The sequence below is a fragment of the Schistocerca cancellata genome, chromosome 10 (genome assembly GCF_023864275.1).
Source record: "Schistocerca cancellata isolate TAMUIC-IGC-003103 chromosome 10, iqSchCanc2.1, whole genome shotgun sequence".
In the NCBI taxonomy this organism is placed as follows: domain Eukaryota; kingdom Metazoa; phylum Arthropoda; class Insecta; order Orthoptera; family Acrididae; genus Schistocerca; species Schistocerca cancellata.
The window spans coordinates 70,240,443-70,263,712 of record NC_064635.1 but is presented as its reverse complement, the minus strand read 5'-3'; the positions used below and the strand labels follow the sequence as shown (position 1 = coordinate 70,263,712).

The following is a 23,270-nucleotide window of genomic DNA, read 5'->3' as shown; positions in this document are numbered from 1 at the left end:
GGAAGAGCAGTTGAATGGAATGGACAGTGTCTTGAAAGGAGGATATAAGATTAACATCAACAAAAGCAAAATGAGGATAATGGAAGGTAGTCGAATTAAATCGGGTGATGCTGAGGAAATTAGATTAGGAAATGAGACACTTAAAGTAGTAAAGGAGTTTTGCTATTTGGGGAGCAAAATAACTGCTGATGGTCAAAGAAGAGAGGATATAAAATGTAGACTGGCAATGGCAAGGAAAGCGTTTCTGAAGAAGATAAATTTGTTAACAGCGAGTATAGATTTAAGTGTCAGGATGTCGTTTCTGAAAGTATTTGTATGGAGTGTAGCCATGTATGGAAGTGAAACGTGGACGATAAATAGTTTAGACAAAAAGAGAATAGAAGCTTTCGAAATGTGGTGCTACAGAAGAATGCTGAAGATTAGATGGGTAGATCACATAACTAATGAGGAGGTATTGAATAGAATTGGGGAGAAGAGGAGTTTGTGGCACAACTTGACTAGAAGAAGGGATCGGTTGGTAGGGCATATACTGAGGCATCAAGGGATTACCAATTTAGTATTGGAGGGCAGTGTGGAGGGTAAAGATCGTAGAGGGAGACCAAGAGATGAATACAGTAAACAGATTAAGAAGGATGTAGGTTGCAGTAGGTACTGGGAGATGAAGAAGCTTGCACAGGATAGAGTAGCATGGAGAGCTGCATCAAACCAGTCTCAGGACTGAAGAGCACAACAACAACAACAACAACAACAACAACAACGACCCCTGTATACTAAACAATGAGGGGCTAGTCGAGTAGCACTGCTGTTGTGCATCAAATGAGCACTATCGACATCAAATATTAGTTCGCCAATTCCATTGTTAGAACAGGCTACTTGCTGTCTTTTGTCCAAGAACTTCTTCCAAAACTGAACCGGTTTGAATATTTCTTACATTCAGGATACGTCCTTCGCTCCCAGGGAAAATTTTTCTAGGCTCGGATCTCCGAGGTTATCAGATTTACGCTGCCTAGTTGCGTGTGCCAGGCCTGCAGCTTTATATCCAAACGATGTAACTGTTGTTGTAGTTGTGGTCTTCAGTCCTGAGACTGGTCTGATGCAGCTCTCCACGCTACTCTATCCTGTGCAAGCTACTTCGTTTCCCAGTACCTACTAGAACCTACATCCTTCTGAATCTGCTTAGTATATTCATCTCTTGGTCTCCTTCTACGATTTTTACCCTCCACGCTGTCCTCCAATACTAAATTGGTGATCCCTTGATGCCTCAACACATGTCCTACCAACCGATCCCTTCTTCTAGTCAAGTTGTGCCACAAACTTCTCTTCTGCCCAATCCTATTCAGTACTTACTCATTAGTTATGTGATCTACCCATCTAATCTTCAGCATTCTTCTGTAGCACCACATTTCAAAAGCTCCTATTCTCTTCTTGTCCAAACTATTTATCGTCCAAGTTTCGATTCCGTACATGGCTACAGTCCATACAAATACTTTCAGAAATGACTTCCTGACACTTAAATCTATACTAGATGTTAATAAATTTATCTTTTTCAGGAACGCGTTCCTTGCTATTGCCAGTCTACATTTTATATCCTCTCTACTACATGTGACAAACTGCATTAGAAAGAGTCTATCAAGAAAAATAGTCGTCACACAATACATCTCTTCACCTTGCTCCATTGGCATGAACAATAGGAAATCACAGTTTTTGGTAGTATACATTTTCGCACAGTACAGTCTCATACAGCAACAGAATTGCAATTGTTCATGAGTATATACCATTAGTACCAACGGCCTTGCCGCAGTGATAACACCAGTTCCTGTGAGATCACTGAAGTTAAGCGTATATGTTGGCCCATCTACTTTCTTTACAATCTCGGACATAATGGATGGGCTGATGACATGTGAAGCAAGTTAAAGGTTTTTCTTTAGTGCTTGGAGGAGTGTGCCTGGTCACATTGCATTTTGCGCATCTTATGACTGGTCAGTGGAGGACACTGGGACCATGAACCGTTTCCTATAAATTCTTGAATATCGTCTACGTTATTAGGCAGTCAAGTAAACTCAGGTTCAGGTGGAATTTCCTTAACAGTCTCTACCTTGCGCACAGTATTCTGCCGTCTACACAATTGGACTAAATAGCTTCCGGTACCGCAACCATTGGAATCGGTCTTTCATACTTGCTGTGGTGCAGTTGCCATCAGTTATTTCTCTCTGTTGTACACAATTGCTCATTCTTCAGTTGTGGCTAAAACCAATTGCTTCTGGCAGTGTTAATTTCTTACCCTGAGCTCACATCAATGTCTTGATTCGTTCATTATATAAACCCTGAATAAACACAACCCCTCCTGGATTGCCAATTAATGCGTAACTGCCGGAAATTTCTCCTTTCTTCATGACTTTCCCCATGGTTTCCCTAAAGGATATACTACATAGTGTCCATGCGAGAGCCCCACTGAACCACACTCCCTTCCCTTTCCTGCTGACTACCGAAAATAGAACTCACATAAAATCAAGTGTCTGCTTGTTCTCATAATTCTCTAGCAGTATTGTTCTCATGGCTGACCAAGTTTCAGTATGATCTCTAACTAACAACTTACTTTGGGCAGAGCCCATTATTTGACCAATGATTTATTTTAGAAACACTTTCTTAGGTTTAGACTTCACTAAACTATTATAGTTGTCTAAAAACTCTGCAAGTTGTTCCCTGTCTCCATAAAATTTTATGGGACTAGTTTAGTACGCTCAAAATGGCTAAGATAATTCCTATCTTCATCAGAAGCTGATGTACTGTGGCAATCGGCATCGGACGACATGTACAGTGACCCTGCAGACTTGCCAAGCTGTTAAATGTGCAGCAGCTGAGATGGTCTTAGCATCCACAATGCTGGTTCAATGCGCTGTCCTTGCGAATCGTGACCCTCATTCTAATTATGGTGGTACAGTGTGACATTCCCCATTATCTCCTCAGAACTGTTCAGCTGTGCATCTATACTTGGATCAGGGCTGAATTCTACTGAAATTCCTTCTTCTCCCCATACCTGTATTCCGAATCTCCTATCTCATCACTCAAGAAAATCCACCCCACACTTTGCTTCACTTTTACATGTCCTCTTTTATGTCTTGTGTGGGAGTGAGAAGGACAGCTAGGTGAGTGACTGAAGGCCTTACCTCAAACGACGAAATTCAATTAGGTTAACTGGTGGTGGGCTTTCGATCCCTTACCTCGGTTGAAAAGTGAGTTTTGATAGGTGTAGAGGAGTATGGAATTTCGTAGGGCTACCCAGGAAACAGCATAGGAATGTTTAACTACTGCTGTAACTTCATTGCTTGGAAGTACTCCTGACACACTTAACTAGTTACAAGCTCCCATCTATCATGAACTAACTCGACATTCTCTGAGGCTGATATGCATCTTACTTTGGCTGAGGCTAGTGAAAGAAACTAAGTCCAGCTCAGACTGACGAGCATCATGGAGATGGTGTCATCTGCTTGTTGCTACTACCATTCTCTCTCAAATAGTGCATGTGGGTCCTACTTATATCCCTCCATTTCCACACTGCCCTGCTAGAAGGTTCAAAGAAGCTGTGCTGGGTGTGGTTGGTCACATGGTAAGTGTGTGATGCCACCCATATTTTACTGTTCTGGAATTTTCACCCCTGATGACCCCTGTATGCTACACCACCAGGGGCTAGTCAAGTAAGCTGCTGTTGTGCATCACATGAGCACTGTCGATATCAAATACTGATTCGGCACTTTTTGGCCAAGACCTTCTTTCTAAACTAAATTAATGAAATGGTCTGAATATTTCTTACATTTGCAACAAGTTTTTAGAAACAAACCATAACATGAATAATAGACCTTGCCATTGGTGGGGAAACTTGTGTGCCTCAGCGATACAGATAGCTGTACCGTACATGCAAACACAACAGAAGGATATCTGTTGAGAAGCCACATAAATGTGCGGATCCTGAAGAAGACGAGAAGCTTTTCAGTAGTTGTAGGCCAGCAGTTTGAATAACTGATCTGGCCTTGTACCACCAGCAAAAATGATCTTGCTGTGCTGGTACTGCAAACGGCTGAAAGCAAGGGGAAACTACAGCTGTAATTTTTCCTGGGGGCATACAGCTCTACTGTATGTTTAAATGATGATGGCATCATCTAGGGTAAAATATTATATAGACAAAATAGTCCCACATTTGGATCTCCAGCTGGGGACTACTCAGGAGGATATCATCATCAGTAGAAAAGTAAAAGAGGTGTTTGGAGTGCGGAATATTAGATTCCTTAATTGGGTAGTTAGGTTAGAAAATTTAAGAATGAAAATGGATAGGTTACAGTTAGATATAGTGGAAATTAGTGAATTTTTGTAGCAGGTGGAGCAGGACTTTTGGTCGTATGCATACAGGGTTATAAATACAAAATCAAATAGGGTTAATGCACGAGTAGGTTCAATAATGAATAAGGAAATAGGAACGCAGATAAGCTAATATCAACAGCATTATTGTAGCAAAGTTAGACACAAGTCCCACATCTACCACACTAGTACAAGTTTAAATGGCAACTGGCTCCGCAGATGATGAAGAGATTGAAGAAATATATGCTGAGATAAAAGAAATTATTCAGATAGTTAAGGGGAATGAAAATTTAATAGTGATGGATGATTGGCCATTGACAGGTGGAAAAGGAAGAGATGGAAACATTGTAGGTGAATGTAAAGAAAGGGAAGAGGAAGCTGTCTGGTAGAATTTTGCACACAGCACAATTTAATTATAACTAACACCTGGTTTAAGAATCATTAAAGAAAGTTGAAGATGTGGAAGAGATCTGGAGACACTGGAAGGTTCCATATTGATTACATAATGGTAAGACAGAGTTTTAGGGACCAGATTTTAAAGTGTAAGACATTTCTGGGGAGTGGATTCTAATCACAATTTAATGGTTATGAACTGTAGATTAAGAGTGAATACATTGTAAAGAGGTAGGAAATTAAGGAGATGGGACTGGTATGAGTAGAAAGAACCATAAGTTGTTGTGGGTTTCAGTGGGAGCATTACGCAATGGCTGATATGAACAGGGAAAGGAATCCCGCAGGAGATGAATGGGTAGCTTTGAGAGGTGAAATAGTGAATGCAGCAGAAGATCAAATAGGTAAAAAGACAAGACCAAGTAGAAATCCTTAGGTAACATGGGAGATACTGAATTTATTTGACGACAGGAGAAAATATGAAAAAGCAGAAAATGGAGCTGGGTAAAGGGAATATAAACTTCTAACAAATGGGACTGACAGGGAGTGCAAAGTGGCTAAGCAGGAAAGCTAGAGGACAAATATAAGGATTTAGAAGCATATATCACGAGGGGAAGGTAGATACTGCCTAAAGAAATATTAAAGAGACCTTTGGAGAAAAGAGAAGCAGCAGTATGAATATCAAGAACTCAGATGGAAAACCAGTCCTAACCAAAGAAGGAAAAACAGTAAAGTGTAAGGAATATACAGAGGGGCTATACAACAGACGATCTTGTAAGCAACATTATAGAAACAAAAGAGTTTGTAGATGAAGATGAGATGTGAGATGTGATATGGCAAGAAGGATTTAACAGAGCACTAAAAGATTCAAGTCAAATTGAGGGCACGAGGATACATGACATTCTGTCAGAACTACTGATAGCCATGATAGAACCTGACATGAGAAAACTCTTCCATGTGGTATGCAAGATGTATGAGACAGGTGTAATACCTTCAAACTTCAAGAAGAATATAATAATTCTAATTCTAAAGAAAACAGGTGCTGACAGGTGTGCATATTACTGAACTATCAGTTTAGTAAGTCACGATTGCAAAATTCTGACATGAATTCTGTACAGGAGAATGGTAAAACTGGTAGAAGCTGACCTCAGAAAAGATTAGTTTGGATTCTGGAGAAATATTGGAACATAGGCCTCACTAACCCTATGACATATCTTAGAAGATAGGTTAAGGAAATGCAAACATACGTTTATGGTGTCTGTAGACTCAGCAAAAGCTTTTGACAATGTTGACTGGATTACTCTTTTTGAAATTCTGAAGGTAGCAAGGGTAAAATACAAAGAGTGTAAGGCTACCATATTTACAACTCTTACAGAAACCAGGCAGCAGTTATAAGAGTCAAGGGGTATGAAAAGGAAGCAGTGGTTGAGAAGCAAGTGTGACAGTGTTATAGGCTGTCCCCCATGTTATTTAATTTGTACACAAAACAAGCAGTAAAGGTAACCAAAGAAAAATTTGGAATAAGTTTTAAAGTCCAGAGGAGAAGAAATAAAAACTTCGAAGTTTATCAATGACATACTAAATCTATCAGAGAGGCAAAGGACTTGGAAGAGCAACTGAACAGAATAGGCACTATCTTGAAAGGAGGATATAACATGAACATCAACAAAAGCAAAACAAGGATAATGGAACATACTTGAATTAAATCTGTTGAGGGTATTAGATTAGGAAATGAGACACTTAATGTAGTAGCTCAGTTTTGCTGTTTGGATAGCAAAGTAACTAATGATGGCCAACATAGAGAGGACATAATAATGGCAAGGAAAGCATTTCTGAATATGAGACATTTGTCAGCATCTAATATAGATGCTTACATGTCAGGAGGTCTTTTCTGTATTTGTATGGAGTGGAGGTGAATCCTGGACAATAAATGGGTTAGACAAGGAGAGAATGGAAGCTTTTGAAATGTGGTGCTACAGAAGAATGCGGAAGGTTGGGTGGGTAGATTACGTAATTAATGAGGAGGTACTGAATAACGATGCCGGGCACAGTAGCCTGTGATGCAAGATCCTTTTCCAAATTAAAATTTATAAAAAAACTATGTGCGTTCAACAATGAGTCAGGGAAGATGTCCAACTTGGCCGCAATATCAATAGATGGGAACATCTTAGATAACATGGATACTCACAATTTTATTACGGACTCTGCTAATTGAATTGCTAGAAGAGTTGATATTGTATAACTGTGTTCTGATTTTTTAGCAGCAGGGGATTTCTGCATCTTGTTTTTTACTTACGTTAAATATTAAAATCTAGATAAACAGCGATAACCCACAGAGTAAAAACTCGAGGAAAATAGCCAGAAACCTTTTGTTATTTACACATAAGAACATAACTTCTTATTATTTTCTGTTGAAAAACAGTTGGGAGACGTAATATTTTTCACGATCCTATAAATACGTAAAATTGTGAAACATTATGGCAAAAAACGCAAATTCCAATAAACATACAAAGAATACAATCCTTTATCCCTTATAATTTATATTTAGAATATATTAGCAGATACATAATAAATAAATGTCATATAGTTTTTTTTTTCCTTTTGGCAATCTTTTCCAAATGGTAAGAAACTGGTTCACTCATTTACAAAATTGAAAGGGCGCTTCACTGGTTTCGCACGCAGGCTCTGACCATGGTTGACGCACCTGTACTTTTTTCCGTTTTTACAATATACCAGACAGATACGAAATCGCGTACTAAATATGTGAAACGAAAGCACGAATCCAAAACTTTTTACTTCTATTCATACGACACATTTTATAGTAGAAGCTAAACGACTGATGCAGTGCACGTAGGACACCGTTCTCGTAGTCGAGCGTATATCTTGGTCTGCCTGACCATCCTGATTTGGGGTTCCCGAAGACACTTCAAGCAAATGCCAGGATTGTTCATTCATTAAGGTCACTCTTATCCTCTTAAAGTATGCTTACACAATTCTGTGTATGCACAGTATATTTTCTGGCCTACTCATTTTCATTCTATTAAGCTGACAAATCCTGTACCATTGTAACATGATCTCTAAATGACTGAAATCTGAATGCATGAATAAATTTTATACTTTTAGTCTATCATAGGACACGGTTTATTGAGAAACATTTCAATGCGTTGTTAAGTTACTTGGATTTTATTACAAATAATGTTACTCTGTCATATTTTGGTACAATTCAAAACTTTGAAAAGTAAACAAATGAAGTCCGGGCTGAAAATTACCAACAACTAAGTTTAGCTTTTATCTGGGTTGCAGTTAAAGTTGCTTTCTGGATTTGATTACTTAAAAATTCATACATTCTGATGTTACTGAAACTTTTTCACAGTAAGATAGAGACTGTTTCGTACTGTCTTTAGTGAACTTAAGAATGCTACATTATTTTTTTTTTATAAGTCTTTCCTACGTTGGCGACATTGCATAACAACGTAAACAAACCGCAGGCGTCGATCTGTGCAAGTCGGGACAAGAAAGTTGCAAACGTAGTGCAAAGTGCAGTGAATAGTAACGGTATGTCAGTATTGAATATGTTTTTATTTAAATGTATGCATTGTGTTTTATTGTGAGTACATCGGAAGCAAGAGTATTGACGACTTTTTATTGCATGTAATTCAAATTTTAATATTTCGCTCGGGAATAAATAGGTAAAATGAGTTCTGTTCACGAGTGTGTGAAAGTAGAATTTATCGTATTAAAATTTCCACATCCTTTTTTTCCCCTTTTAATGTGACACCACATTTCCATTCACGAAATATATTTCCTACAGTAAAATGGAGTATAGCAGTAAGTATTATGTGCTGAAACGTGGGGAATAGTTTCATATAGAGCTTGTAAAATACTATAGCTGGTGTACGTTTATAAGCTATATGAAGTTTAATATTTTGTGTGGAATCAAAGTGAATGAAACGTTATCGCCAACAGACTTCCAGAAAATTTTGCACTATGGTTTGTCACGTAACGTAGGTACAATTATTTTGATCTCGCGATGAAATGTCCGAGAGTTGTGAGGACAATTTATGCCGTTAAACCTTATAATACAATGGAAGCGGAGATAAAAATAACGAAAAAGTAAAAGTTGTTCTCTCTCACTCTCATGTGCCAAAAAGTGCTTTTCTCCCCTAATCTGTAACATCATATTTCAAGATCTTGTATTTTCCTCCTGTCTGTGGTCTGTATTGTCCACGTTTCCCTGTTTTACATAGGATTAAAATTGTTCTCATTGAATTGTTCCAGGCTGCTACATAAAAGAATTGTAATTCTGTAGATTTATGAGCAGACTACGTAGTTAATCTCTGTATAAATAGTCAGTTGAATAAACCAGTCCTGGACATAAACTTTGTACAGTAACATAATTACGAAGTGGTGTGTGTGATATTGTATATGTGCAGACATTGAGAGTGCAGAATACTGACCATATTTCTTTCATCCGTGTATTAGATTTTGAAACATAAATTGTATAGTGAGACTGAGTTATAGTATAGTATATACTGGAAGAAGATTGATAGTGAGGTGGCGAAGTCAATGAAAGTAACTACAAAATCTTGTGTGCGCTGACATATCTACTGATCCATAGTGTAGCCTGAGGTCTTGATTAGGCTGAAAGATGAGAGTTTGGTTGTGAGTTGCAAATATGCCGTTGTATTCAGGTTGTAGAGCTGCTGAAATGCAACTTGTAGTTGTGCATTGCATGAATGTGGTACTGGTGTATTCAATTTTGTTATCACTTCATTTTCATTGGTTTTCTAGCATTCTGATTTTCCATAAATTTTGAAACAATGGTATCTGCACCAGAAAAACAAAGCTACTTAATTTATTTGGTATATTCAACTTGTGATTTACAACTTTTATCATTGCATGTGCTCCTTATATGAATATACTACTATGCTATACAATACTAACTTAACTTGTCAAAGTTTAATTTTGCAGTACAGCCCCAAATTTGTAAGTTTGTTTGGAATTTTTACTTCTGAACTTCATGGGGTTTTGCGAGTGGCATATTCATTATATATATGTGAAATATACCATATTGGTGGTGTTTGTAATGTGGTCAGTATCTTTTCTGTATCACAGTTTTCAAGTAACACATGTATCATCAAGGAACAGATAGGAGAGTTCATGTTGTTGAGATCTCTGTTTAACATGGTAGATTGAATAGTTGTCTCACTTTAATTGCAGTTACAGTGTCGGCAGTTTTCACTTGACATTTATGTGTTGGTAATGTGCGAAATGAGGAGGCCAACCATGATGTTGACAGTAAAAATTTTGTGTGTTATTTCTTTTGGTTTGGAAGTAAAGTTTACTGATATTTTCTTTGTCTTGTAGAAATCCAGAATTTACGTTGTGTGTAATTAGTGCTGTGCTATTAGGCTTCAGAATAGTGAAAACAGTTTCAATTCTAATATATTCCGTGATTTATTTGGATGTAGTGATAGAGTAAGTAATGATAGTTGCTGAGTGTTACTCAGTTTTTGGGCAGAACATGCTAGTTTATTAGAAAAGCACCACTTAAGTTGCTGAGGTTTATTTAAGAATCAAAACAAATGAAGAACCACAATGTCACTAGCTATCTGCGTCTGGTTCATGATTATCCTTCTACACTTCACGATTCAGTAGCAAGACCAAAACCTACACCTCACAAAAAAACTGGTGACACAGTAGCTGCACTTTTACCTGAGTTGACAACTTTGCAGAATCACCAATGACGAAAAATGAGTCAACAAGACCAATACTACCGACTGATGCTACTATCGTGTGTCTGTGAGACAAGTTGTCATGCAGTCTGAAGCTGTGGAATTTTATTCAACAGATAGTTAGTAGTTGCAAATGTTCTTTTCATTGGCATTGCAGGGAACGTGTTTTTTTTTCCCCTCCCCCCATGAAGTAAATTGGTGTCAATGTGAATTGAAAAGTTTATACATGCACTAAATGATGAAGTGAAAAAGTTATAGGTGTATTAGTTTAAATGTGGGCCTTTAAAGGGCTTTTTGAAAAGACATTTTGTGTTCAGTTAGTGAACAGGATATTGCCTCTGGTGAAAGTAGTACATGTGATGCAGCTGAAGTGTTACTGTTTTATATTTGTTGTAAGTAGAGTCTTGTATTCATATTTAAAATTTGGTCTTCTGCCTGGCACTGTTTTGAAAAAGAAGTTTGTTCACTTTTGCCCTCAGCTGTTTTCAAATGTTTTTGTCTTTTACTGAGTAAAATCTGTTATGTCACTTATTATTTTTCAGCAGAAGTATGGGTGAATGCAGTACTCTTGGTCAAAACCTACCATCAGGTAAGCACTTGTGTATTAGAACACATTCATGCATTAGCACCTTAAGTGATGGTAATCTGATGTTACTAGAATTCTTTTTTATTCAATTTTTTGTGTTAGTGTTTGTTGGTTGATGAACTGTTTATACAACTTGTCATCTATATCTGTATGTAAATGGCTTGTGTCTGTTGTACTGACAGACTTTTCTCAGTGACCACCCATTGCCACCCCTTCATGTTTGTGATGGCAGATAACGCTTGGCCTCATGTTGTTAGTAAGGGAGTTTTATCGCAGTATGCCACAGTGGGTGAAACTCTCACCATTACATTGCGTTGTGAATGGAACAATAAAAACATTTTCACGTGTACAGTAAAGTTTGTAAGTCCTATATTATTTAGCTTTTTCCAAGGATATTTATTTCTCCACAGTTTGCAGATTTTTGCTCACCACATTCACCCACTGCCACACACTGCAACCAAACTACCTTTCTAGCAGGATAACTGCATTCATAATATCCTTAATGACATGTTCATCTGTATATATCTCTTATCTAGAATGGTGCTCATGCCTTCTCCCATGCCATATATTCTGACCCAGGAAATGCACGGTTTCTCAACTAATTTAACAATAAATCAAGTATTCTTTAATTTAGAAATGTGCAGTGGGCGGCTGCAAGCCCCTTTACTTCAGCAATCTTTCGTATGTTTCATTTCTTGTACCAGGTTATAAGATAGTGCAATTTGGAAAGTGAAGACAATTTTGAATCAAAGTGTACTAATTACATGAATCAATGGAAAATCCGGGATGGAATTATGACAGTATTATGGAATGGATAGTTGCAGCTCACCATGTGGTGGAGATCCTGAGTTGCAGATAGGCACAACAAAGAGACTGTCAGCAAGTAAGCTTTCAGCCAAAAGGTCTTCATTAGAATGAGACAACACACACTCACTCGACTGCAACTCTCACATACATGACCACAGTCTCTGACTGCTGAGGCCTCAGCAGCCAGACTTTGTAACCGTGTGTGTGTGTGTGTGTGTGTTCGTGTGTGTTCGTGTGTGTTCGTGTGTGTTCGTGTGTGTTCGTGTGTGTTCGTGTGTGTGTGTTCTCTTATTCCGATGAAGGACTATTTGGCCGAAAGCTTACTTGCTGACAATCTTTTTGTTGTGCCTATCTGCGACTTGTTTATATGGATATTATTCCATATAAACTACCAATGTCCAAAAACTAACAATATTGAGAAGGAAAGTTGCTACTGACCATATAGCAGAGATGCTGAGTCGCAGATAGGCACAACAAAAAGACTCACAATTATAGCTTTCGGGCATTGAGACTTTCATCAACAATAGACGCATATACACTCACGCAAACACAACTCACACACCTTACAAATCACACACCTTACTGCAGTCTCAGTCAACTGAAACCACAGTGAGCTGTGCGTATGTGTGTCTGTTGTTGACAAAGGCCTTAATGGCTGAAAGCTATAATTGTGAGTCTTTTTGTTGTGTCTATCTGCAGCTCAGCATCTCCGCTATATGGTGAGTAGCAACTTTCCTTCTCATAATATTGTTAATTCCATCCTTGATTTTCCATTGTTTGATTAATGTTCAAAAACTACGGTTTGATTAGTAGTTATGTCAGCTGAGAGGAAAGATAAGTCATTATTGTGAAATGCTGCCCCCCACCCTTTGCTCACTATTAATTTATCAGTGAAATTGAAGAATAGTGTCATATAGGACAGGGCACTTCATTTATTGCTTGTAAGTTGTCAATGTATCAGATTCATGTGGTAGAGGAGTGATAGCTTAAAGCAGCCACCGAGAGCAGGGAAACATACAACATGTCTTTGACGTTGGAATGTAGGCATGTCCATATGATACCTTTTTTCCTTGTTTAGTGCAGAAGCATGGGAAACAAAAGTATAAGCCCCAAAGTGGGCTGAACCTGCGTCCATTACTGTATGTGTACACACTCTCTTCCTACTCCGCCTTCTTCATAATTTTGCTTTTAATATTTGTTCAGGTTTCTGTCAGAGTAGCGTACAGTTTCTTAGTGGTGAGTAGTTTTGAACATTAATGTTGATTCGTAAACAGACGTTAAGTTTTGAAACTAGACCACTCCAAAAAATTGTACACAACTATAGCAGGAATCTGAAGAAATAATGATCAAATTTAAGTTTCTTGTCCTTTACCCGCAACATGTTTAAATCACATGACATTTGCATTTATTTTTCATGTTTTCTCCACATTTGACCTTATTTTCTCAAGGTGCCCTTTTATGCTATGAATCATCCTGATTTCTCCTAGCGCGTATAGCTTTATCCTCGTTAACACCCCTCTCTTTTCCTCCCACTGTTCATCCTACCCTGTTGCTGCTTCTTTACCTGCTCCTCCTCTTCCTCCACACAATACCTTAATGTGAAACTTCAGATCTTATGATGTAGTTATTGACAAATTAATGCTTGAGTCATTCAATAAATTCAAGCTGGGCTAACTTAAACAGTGAGAAAACCCTCTGTTATTAAATTTGTGCTATTTGTTCAGTGGAAGCAATTAAGAACTTGTCACTGCCATTTTTATGTAGAGGATTTCAGATTCTGATAATGTGCCCTTTGGTTTAAGGGTCAGGGCTGTGTGGCATCAAAAGAAGTCATTCCAGTGATGACAGTGGTGAGTATTTACTTTAGAATAACACAAAAGTGTATAAGTTAGTGCTTCCAACAGCTACATACTTTAAATTTGTCATGAATGGCTTTGGTTTTGTTACATTCTTTAACATGGTTATTAGTATATGTTTAGCATTAGACCAGGATGGAATTGTTACATCTAAAATCAATTTTGATAGAATGACGGATGAACCTTGTACACAATTAGGCTGCTTTGTGGGTAAAACTTTATAGGGTGTCCGTGCTCAAATGTAAAGTGTATGTTGGTGACTGTTAGAAATATTTTAGCATACAACCACAAATGTCAGGAACATAATCCTCAGTAACACATTTCAGGAGTCAAGCTCCCACCATCTGGCTGTCTTTCTAACCTTACATAAACAAGCACTTGAAAGCCACACAAAATCAGAAATATAAAAAGAAATTAAGTTCTTCAGACATGAAGTCCTCATCTTACTTAAAAAGAGCAACACCAGATTCTCTGTGCCACTCATCTGCCCATCCACCAAAGCATTCTTTACCTGAAGTGGTAAACACCAGTCACATCATCTGCAGGTTCCATCATCTGCCTCCCTGTGCAATGGCTACTTCAGTAAACAACAGATGGCACTGAGCCAGTAGCTGTTCATAGAGTTCCAAGGATGTTAAAAGGGACATGTAGGAACCACATACCAATGGTTATCTGTGCAAAAGTGCTCACATTTACTGTACTAATGCCAACCTTAAAAAAACTCTGAATAAAGAATTACAGCTCTCGCCCATTGCCCATTTGTACATTAAGTACATTATCAAACCTTACTCAGTGAGTTGTTATTTCAAGTAGGTCAAGCTTGCTTCCTTTCTTCTTTGCTTGCATCATACTAAACCCTCTTCTATGCCTTTTAGGGTGTGACCATTCTCATGTTTGGCAGCAACCAGTCTACTGTAATTGCCCACTGTAAAACTGTCTCTGTGCTCTCTACATCTTGTTAAAAAGCTTCCTCCCCATCTGCTCTATATATTTCACTCATATGATGCACAACCTGGATGAGGAGGAACAAGCCGAGGAGGAACAGCAAATAGGAAAAGACCTTACATGGGGAGAAGTGGAAGAGGCATTGGGCAAGATGAAGGGAGGGACGTCACCAGGTCCGGATGAGCTAAGTGTAGAGATGGTGAGAGCAGCAGGAGAGGTGGGGATGCAATGGCTATATCAAGTAATGAAAATTGTGTGGAGACAGAAGATGATCCCAGAAGACTGGAAGAATGAAATAATCGTCCCGATCTTTAAGAAGGGAAATAGAAAAGAGTGCAAGAACTATCAAGGGATAACATTGATGAGTCACTGTACAAACATTTGTGAGAAAATTTTGGAAGCACGAATTCGGGCAAAATTAGAAGGAAGAATGAGAGAAGAGCAACATGGCTTCAGAACAAGAAGGTCCATGGTGGATCTAATTTTTGCTGTAAGACAACTGCAGGAAAAGCACTATGAATATGGAATAGATCTACAAATGGCCTTTCTGGACATTGAAAAAGCATATGATAGTGTGCATAGAAGCAAAGTGTGGAAAGCCTTGTAGTACAGAGGAGTAGCAAAACAGTTTATTTGGAGAATAGGGGAAATGTACCATGAAGTGTGAGCTGTGTGAAAAAATGGTTCAAATGGCTCTAAGCACTATGGGACTTAACATCAGAGGTCACCAGTCCCCTAGACTTAGAACTACTTAAACCTAACTAACCTAAGAACATCACACACATCCATGTCCGAGGCAGGATTCGAACCTGCAACGGTAGCAGCAGTGCGGTTCCAGACTGAAGCCCCTAGAACCGCTCGGCCACAGTGGCCGGCTGAGCTGTGTGAAAGTGGGAGGAGAGAGATGGGCTTGGATTGAACAGAAGAATGGCTTGAGGCAGGGAAATGCACTTTCACCATTACTCTTCATTGTTGTATTGGACGATATAATGAGTACAGAAGCACAACTAATTGGAGAAAGGAAGATGAAAGCTATGGTGTTTGCAGATGATCTGATGATTTGGGGGAATAAGGAGGAGGAAGTACTAGAGCAGTTGGACATATAGGAACGGACTGTACAAGAATATGGGATGAAACTTAGTATGAGTAAGATGATTACCACAACAAGAAAGAAGGGGAGAGGAACAACTGGAATAACAATTGGTGGGGAGAGAGTTTCAAGTACGTAGGAAGCCTGATGCAGGAAGATGGAAAATGTGGTGTCACCGCCAGACACCACACTTGCTAGGTGGTAGCTTTAAATCGGCCGCAGTCCGTTAGTATACGTCGGACCCGCGTGTCGCCACTATCAGTGATTGCAGACCGAGCGTCGCCACACGGCACGTCTAGGGAGACTTCCTAGCACTCGCCCCAGTTGTTCAACCGACTTTGCTAGCGATGGTTCACTGACAAAATACGCTCTCATTTGCCGAGACGATAGTTACGTCATTTGCTACGACCTAGCAAGGTGCCATTACCAGTTGCTATTGATGCTGTAAAACATGTACCGTCAAGAGCGATGTTCACCATTTATGGATTAAAGTTAAGTATTCCACAGCTACGTCCTTCTTTGCTAGTCTAATTTCCTTGACCTGTTCCAGACCTCATGCCAGCCTGCGTGAGCTAAAACGTGTGCCTTTCCACTTTCTCTCATACTGGGTTGGCTCTCTTGCCAATCCACAACAGAAAAAACGACAGAGAAATAAACAAAAGTGGGAGAAAAGCAGAAGCATTTCGGAAATGTGTCAGAAGCCTTATATAGAGCAAGGATATACTCAAAATCAGCAAAAACGTTATATACCAGTCACACTATGTCCCGATCCTGACATATGCATCAGAAACCTGGGTTATGAAAGGAAGAGAGAAAAGCAAAGTACAAGCTAGTGAGATGAAATTCTTGAGAAACAGTATTAGAGTGACAAAGATAGACATGTTAAGAAATGAGAGGATCAGTGAGTTAATGAAGGTGGAACCATGACAGGAGGAGATAGAGAAATCATGGCTGAGATGGTATGGACATGTTAAGAGAATGGAGAAGAAGAGGATACTCAGGAGGATACACGAGATGAAACTGGAAGGAAAGAGACCAAGAGGAAGACTGAGAGACAGATGGCTGAAAGGAGTAGAGGAGTGTGTCCAGAAGAAAGGAGAAGACTGGACCAAGGTGGCAAGACAGAGGACGATGGAGAGGCCTATGTTCCATACAGACCCAGCCAGAGGCTGGAAACTGTCCAGGATGATGATGATGTGCACTATATTTTGTAAACACATACCAGTCAAATTTACTTTATTTGATTCCCAACTTCTTGCTTTAATCTTTATGTAATTGCACCATCTAAAACTTTTCACCAGCTTCTGTGAAGTTTTCCCAAAATATGGTGCAGTAACAATTTTAAACTGAATTATACATTATGAATCAGATATCGGTAAATAATGGGTGACTTGTCTTATCCGCAAGATCTAGAAGAATTGGAATGAGGTAATAACTAGTGATAAAAAGATCATTACCATACATTTCACAGAAATTGGCGTACATTTTTAGTCTGTACAATGTCTGGTTGGCAAAATTTAATCAGATATAGTGTAAAGCATGAAGTTGAGAACAGATCAAGTATATTTGAATAGGTAGGTGTTTATAAAATATAGTGTGCATCATGTGATGCGGAGCATGTAGGACGGATGGGGAGGAAATTTTTAACGAGATACAGAGAGCGTGCGCATGTGGGCAATTGTTATGGATCAGTTGTTGCCAAATGTATATATTAGACTGGTCACCCCCTTAAAGGCACAGAAGGTGGTTTAGAGGCTATGCAAAAAGAAAGACAGAAAGAAAGAAAGCTTCACTGACTTCCACTTGAAATAGCAATTGACTAAGCTAGGTTTGATAATGTACAAACATTTAAGAGTGGTAATGCTGTCTTCAGTGCTTTTCTGGATCTTTTGTAAGGTTAGCATTAGTATGGTGAATGTGAGCAGTTTTGCATGGATAATCATTAGTATGTGGTCTTTTCATGTCCCTTGTAACATCTTTGGAATTCAATGGAACAGCTGATGGCCCAGTGTAGTCTGTTGGAGCCATATACATGTTTGCTGAACTAGCCAGTACACGGAGAGGCAGCTAGTGGGCCTTTCAGCTGATAGGACTGGTGTTTACCACTACAGGAAAGTAATGCTTTGCTTGATGGGTGGTAACACGGATAAGCGGAGCAGGGAATTTGGTTTTGCCGTTCTTAAAGTGAGGGCCCTACCGCACTGGGATGCCATGGCAGATCTGCTGGCAGAGATGCCAGACAGAAGCGTGGGACGTAATGGAGCCTCCTGACCTGGCCTCTACCTGAGTGTGGCAGCTCCACCGACAGAGTGGCTGCTGTGAGGTTATGCTGGCAGGCCCGGTGGTGCTGCCACTGGAACACACGATGGCCTATGGCTGCTCCCCCACCAGGACACCAGCAGAGCTGCCAAGCACTTGCCACTTACCCGTACCTAGTTTTACTCTCCCACGTGAGCACTATGGAATGAAATTCAGATCGGAGAATAAGTCTCTCTACATTACAGTCACATTCAAATTACTTACAATAACACACTTTCTGGACTCTGGTTGGATGGAGGTAGTGGAAATTGTTGATCCTCAATTTCCTCACAGCCTGTTCCTGATGCTCCAGTGCAACCACAGCACAGGCAAAGCACATTTACTATCTGGGTTCTGTAAGTTTTCCTCAACCTACTTCCAGGCCGAAATAGCACAGCTACATCTCTTGCTGCAGAAAGTGATGTTAATAGGCCAGATACAGACATGCTAGAATTATTTTAAGAAAGAAGATATGTAAACAAAACAGTCAGGTTTCCGATTTCTTGTCTAAAACATTTTTAAATTCATTTTCAGTTTATAGTAACATACTTTTCAAATAAAATCTGAAAAGCACTTCTGTGTGTACTTTACAGTTACAACTAAAACTGTAACTATCACTATGGACAACAAACACTTAGTTACTGAGTACACAGCTCATGAAAATCTTTTCCTTCAATGAAATTACTTTCCTTAAAACAGTGACCTTTTTCGTCAGTTAATCTAGGGAGATCTCCAAAATCTCATCAAATGGACAGAATGACATTCTCAGGATACTGCAAAATTTAGCATTGTAATTTCTTAAGCCATTATAAAGCATGTCAGATAACCCATTAATGTCATGATCAGCAATGGTGGGATGAGCCCTGAACTTCTTTCTCCGCATTTCCTTTTTACATTTGTTTTTTATTTCAAACTTGCACATATAGCTTGTAGCTCTTTTACTGATTGGAGACTGAGGGCATTACTCTGATGTCTCTGCTGGCATCTTGTACTGAGAGACCAGAGCGCTGGCAGCAGAATGACCGACAGATTTGCCATGGGGTCCCAGTGTGGCAGGGCCCTAAGGCAAGGAGTTCGTGTATGAATGACTTTGGTTTTGTTTTTTTGAATTTGTGTGTTTTTTAAGTGCATGTTTTTGTATGACTACCTAACTCGCAAAATACATTGCTGATGATTAAGTTCCTAACATTAGGGGTAGTTCAAGCACAGTAATTATCTTCACAGCTGGTACCTCCGGTCCTTAAGGTGGACAATATTGGCATGTCGATAATGCCTGTTATGAGCAATTGTGGGAAGCTATGATGGGGGAACAGTTAATTTGTATAGCCAGTGATGTAACTATATTTTAAGTATCTAACCAGGATGTGTACGACCCGGGAGATCAGGGAAAAACTCCGGAATTTTCATCCGGGAGAAAACTGGGAAAAACCCGGGAATTTTTCATCGTTTTAGTTTTCAGTTATATTTTTGTAGTTTTGACTGGTAAAAACCAATACTCTAAGAAAGGATATTACTGTATCCTGCTACTGCAGAATAATACTGCAGCAATAAAACATGAACTAGAGAGGGAAAAAAATAAATAAATAAAATAAAATAAAATAAAACTTAAATTGCAAAGGAAATGCGCCATACACAATAACAAAAGACAGTGCTCATACAAGTGTCTGTCAACAACAAAATGTGTCAAAGGCTGTAGGAATACTATGCAATGCTCCATAACAACAAATGGCCTCTGATTAGCGTGACTTCACAGCGGTTTACATTAGATTCGTTTTAGCAGTTACGAGTGAGCTAATGTGCATGCACAGTTGAATCACGTATGAATAGTACCTTCTCTCTGGCTACAGAAATCTGGCTGTTGGCTGTGTAAGCAGTCGCAGCAAGCAGCTAGATGCTATCAAGAAAAAGTTGACTGGCACGCCCAAGCTGCCAGATTCACGCATGTGCAGAAGGCCCAGAATGGGTGGGAGGGGGAGGGGGGACGAGGTATCTGACCCAATGGCAATTTCGGAGGGGCTGGGTAATTCATATTCTTGAGGAAAAAACCTTGTTTCACAAAGCACCTAGCTCCCAGCGCACGTTGGTCAGTCGATTATTCACATGGTTTTGTAGCGCATCGTCAGTTTTTGAACTCATTCTAAGTTGATTTCTGAATGAATCCTAAGTTGATTTCTGAATGAATCCTAAGTTGATTTGTGAATCCGTGCATAGTGTACATTATGTCTGTGTCAGAGGAATCCTCGTTGCATCCAGAAATAAACTTACCTGCAGACAGAAGGGCTATACGAGCTGAGTGGAGTAAAGCTGAGTGGATGAATGCCAATCACTGTCAGATCATGTGGTTGATTGGGTTTGCGAATGATCAGCCTTGTTATAATTAGTAGCAAAATCTATAGATTCAGACTATCAGAGTGGTAATAAACAACTAACAGGAATAACAGGTAACAAAAATTACCTATTATCTTCCCAGTGTATCCAAGAAAATGAAATTTTGACAGAAAACTTTTGGCCACGTCGCTACACTAGTAAGGGCCAATTGTACAATTTCCAGCTAGCAGCTGCTTAAGTTCTATTCTGGAAGTAGTGCAGAAAATGCATTGTACGAATGTGTTACAATGGCTAACCAGAGAATAATCTGGGGAGAACTAAACTGGTGATTCTGGCAGGGTTTGTGAAGTTAACCGGCGAGTGAGTTTTGGCAATGGCAGGAATAATTACAGAATTAGTAATGATAAGATTGTTTGTTAGAACGAGGAAGGAGAAAAAACTGGGATATAACACAAATTATGGAAGAATATGACGATTCCAAATTCTTTCGATCTCGTACTTGAGAAACTGAAGCGTATGAATGAAATGTGAAACTATTTCCTAACATAAAGTGTTTTGCTTGTAGTAAGCCCAATAGGTATTTGATATTGGTACTTCATGAATTATATTCTGTCGTGTTATAAAAATGACCATTTATGCCAAAATAGACTCGTTTATTTGGTGTGTGTTAAAATTGCTGCAATATTAGAAAGGCCTATTTTGTTTTATGTAGCATACAGTGACAAAATACACACAGTCAGATCGAGAAACCATACCAGTCTTGGGTACTATTTGTGTTGACAGCGTTTTTAGTATTAGACAACATCATTTCTATTTTTCATGTAGCAAAACGTTTGACAAACTTCGATGAGGTAATAGATTTTTTCGCAGAAGGGAAAGCACGCCATGTAAAGCTGTAGCAAGATTAGAGGGAGAAAAAATGCTAGTAGCTAAGGATTGAAGAAATGTGCACTGTCTTGCTTTTTTTTCTTGTCTTTTCTGGCTTTATGTATCCATATATTATTTCTAGGGATTGTATTTTATTATTCGATGTTGAATAAATAAGATTATTATTATTATTATATCTATATTTAATTTTATGTCCCACAAAAGAGAAAGTTATTAGCTAATAGGCAATAAAGAGTGCAGATTTTCTGAAGAGTTCTTGTTCTCCAGATCACAGATAATCCCATCCAGTATTAATTGTGATTTTAAAAAAAAAAAAAAAAAAAAAAAAAGGGGGAGGGGGGGGGGGGGTTGTTTGCGCCAGGATATCAAACCGGCCGACTGGGAGCAGGAGAGGCACCACAGGACATTTTAATTTCTGCTGCCCTGATTATAGTTTCATGGCATCCATTACAAAATATATACATTTCAATTCCACAGATCGAAGCACAATGATGTGCGATAGAAGAATGCTGTGTGAAGAGGTGTGGCTTTGTGACTTTGACACACTTAAGACCAAATAACATGTCTTAAATTTTCTCGAACACGTGTTTTATGTATCAGACATCTTCAGGAAGATGTGCAGTACAACATAAACATACTTTTGGAAATTTGATTTTTTTAAAAAAATTTGTCATCCTGTCCAAACTCTAGAGGGAGGGGGGTTTGGAAATATTGTATAGCTGGGGCTGAGGCACACAGTACTCTGAATTATAGTGGGGAAGTGGGTAGTCTCCACGTGACCCGTGTTTACATTCAGTGATTTTGCTGTTTCCTCTTCATTTACTGCTCTCATGTAAAATGAAAACAAAACGGATTTCTGTGGCTGGGAGCTACCAAGTAAATTTAAGTATATTCACATAATTTCTGAAGGCTAAAATATGTTATTAGTTTCAGATTTTATTTTATTTCCATCTATTTGACAGTCTAGCATTAATCACCTTGCAGAACAAAGAAGTTATTTTTGTTGGTTTGCTAATGAAATTTGGCTGTTGTTAATCTTTTCCGCTGAGGCAGTCAATGTATTTGAAAAGAAATGTTTAATTCCGCACTATTGGCTAGTTTCAACTGTTCACTGCATTTCAAGTGCATGTTTTCATCGTCTAGCATGTATGGCATTATGCCATAATAAATAACCAAACATAAGATACAGTACTGGTACTCCAAGAAAATTTACATCCCGAAAAACACACTGAAAAGCTTAATATCCGGTCGAGGCCTACTTCACTGGGAATCTGGACATATGAATGTGCACTTTAAATGTGCACGTTTTAGTATGGTTCATGAAATTCTGGTGCTCTTGGAGTATTGTCTGATGTCTTGTTTCTTTTATGATACAATGTAAGATCTTTTAATGTTTTACACATATGAAAATACGGGGCTTCCTGTGTTATCATAGCTATGCAAGTGCGGTGCTGCCCGTTATATGGCGCTCTCTGGCAACTGCTGAAATGAACCTATTTCTAACAGGTTGCAGGAAAATACTGGGAATGGTGGTTTGAAAAGTGTTACTTACAATGTAAATTTCCTTTTACGGAAGTTGAACTATGTGTGAGAATGTACAATGAATTTCTTAAATCACAGAGCGTTTGACTCACATTTAAAAATCAACTCTTTGTTGACGAGCCATTTAGAAGAATTTCGAGCCCATAAGATCAGACATTTATGTTGTTACTCAGTATTTTACTGTCTCATTTATGTGATATAAGCACAGAAAGATCTACATTATATGTGAAAGCTTAGCTTCTCTTGCAGCTTATTAACCTTAGAGACCAATATTATATGTGAAAGCTTTGCTTTTCTTGTGGCAATACTATGTATGTTAATTTAAACCATTAACAGTTCGTGTTTGTGTGTTCCCACTACTTAACAGTGATGTTGCTATTGGCTGACTACATCACGTGTCCTATGATCTGAATATCCACTGTCAATGGCTGGTGATATCACGTGACATAACC

The 23,270-nt window shown here is 38.8% G+C and overlaps 1 protein-coding gene across 1 annotated transcript in view; it reads left to right on the top strand.

Annotated features, from left to right (window-relative positions):
- The first annotated feature begins 8,308 nt into the window (after positions 1-8,308).
- Positions 8,309-23,270, top strand: part of LOC126106121 (uncharacterized) — a 116,065-nt gene continuing 101,103 nt past the window's right edge. The window contains exons 1-3 of the mRNA XM_049912366.1: positions 8,309-8,394; positions 11,021-11,067; positions 13,674-13,721. Of these exons, the coding sequence (XP_049768323.1) occupies positions 8,330-8,394; positions 11,021-11,067; positions 13,674-13,721 (160 nt within the window). The 5' untranslated portion in view covers positions 8,309-8,329. The remainder of the gene's footprint in view (positions 8,395-11,020; positions 11,068-13,673; positions 13,722-23,270) is intronic.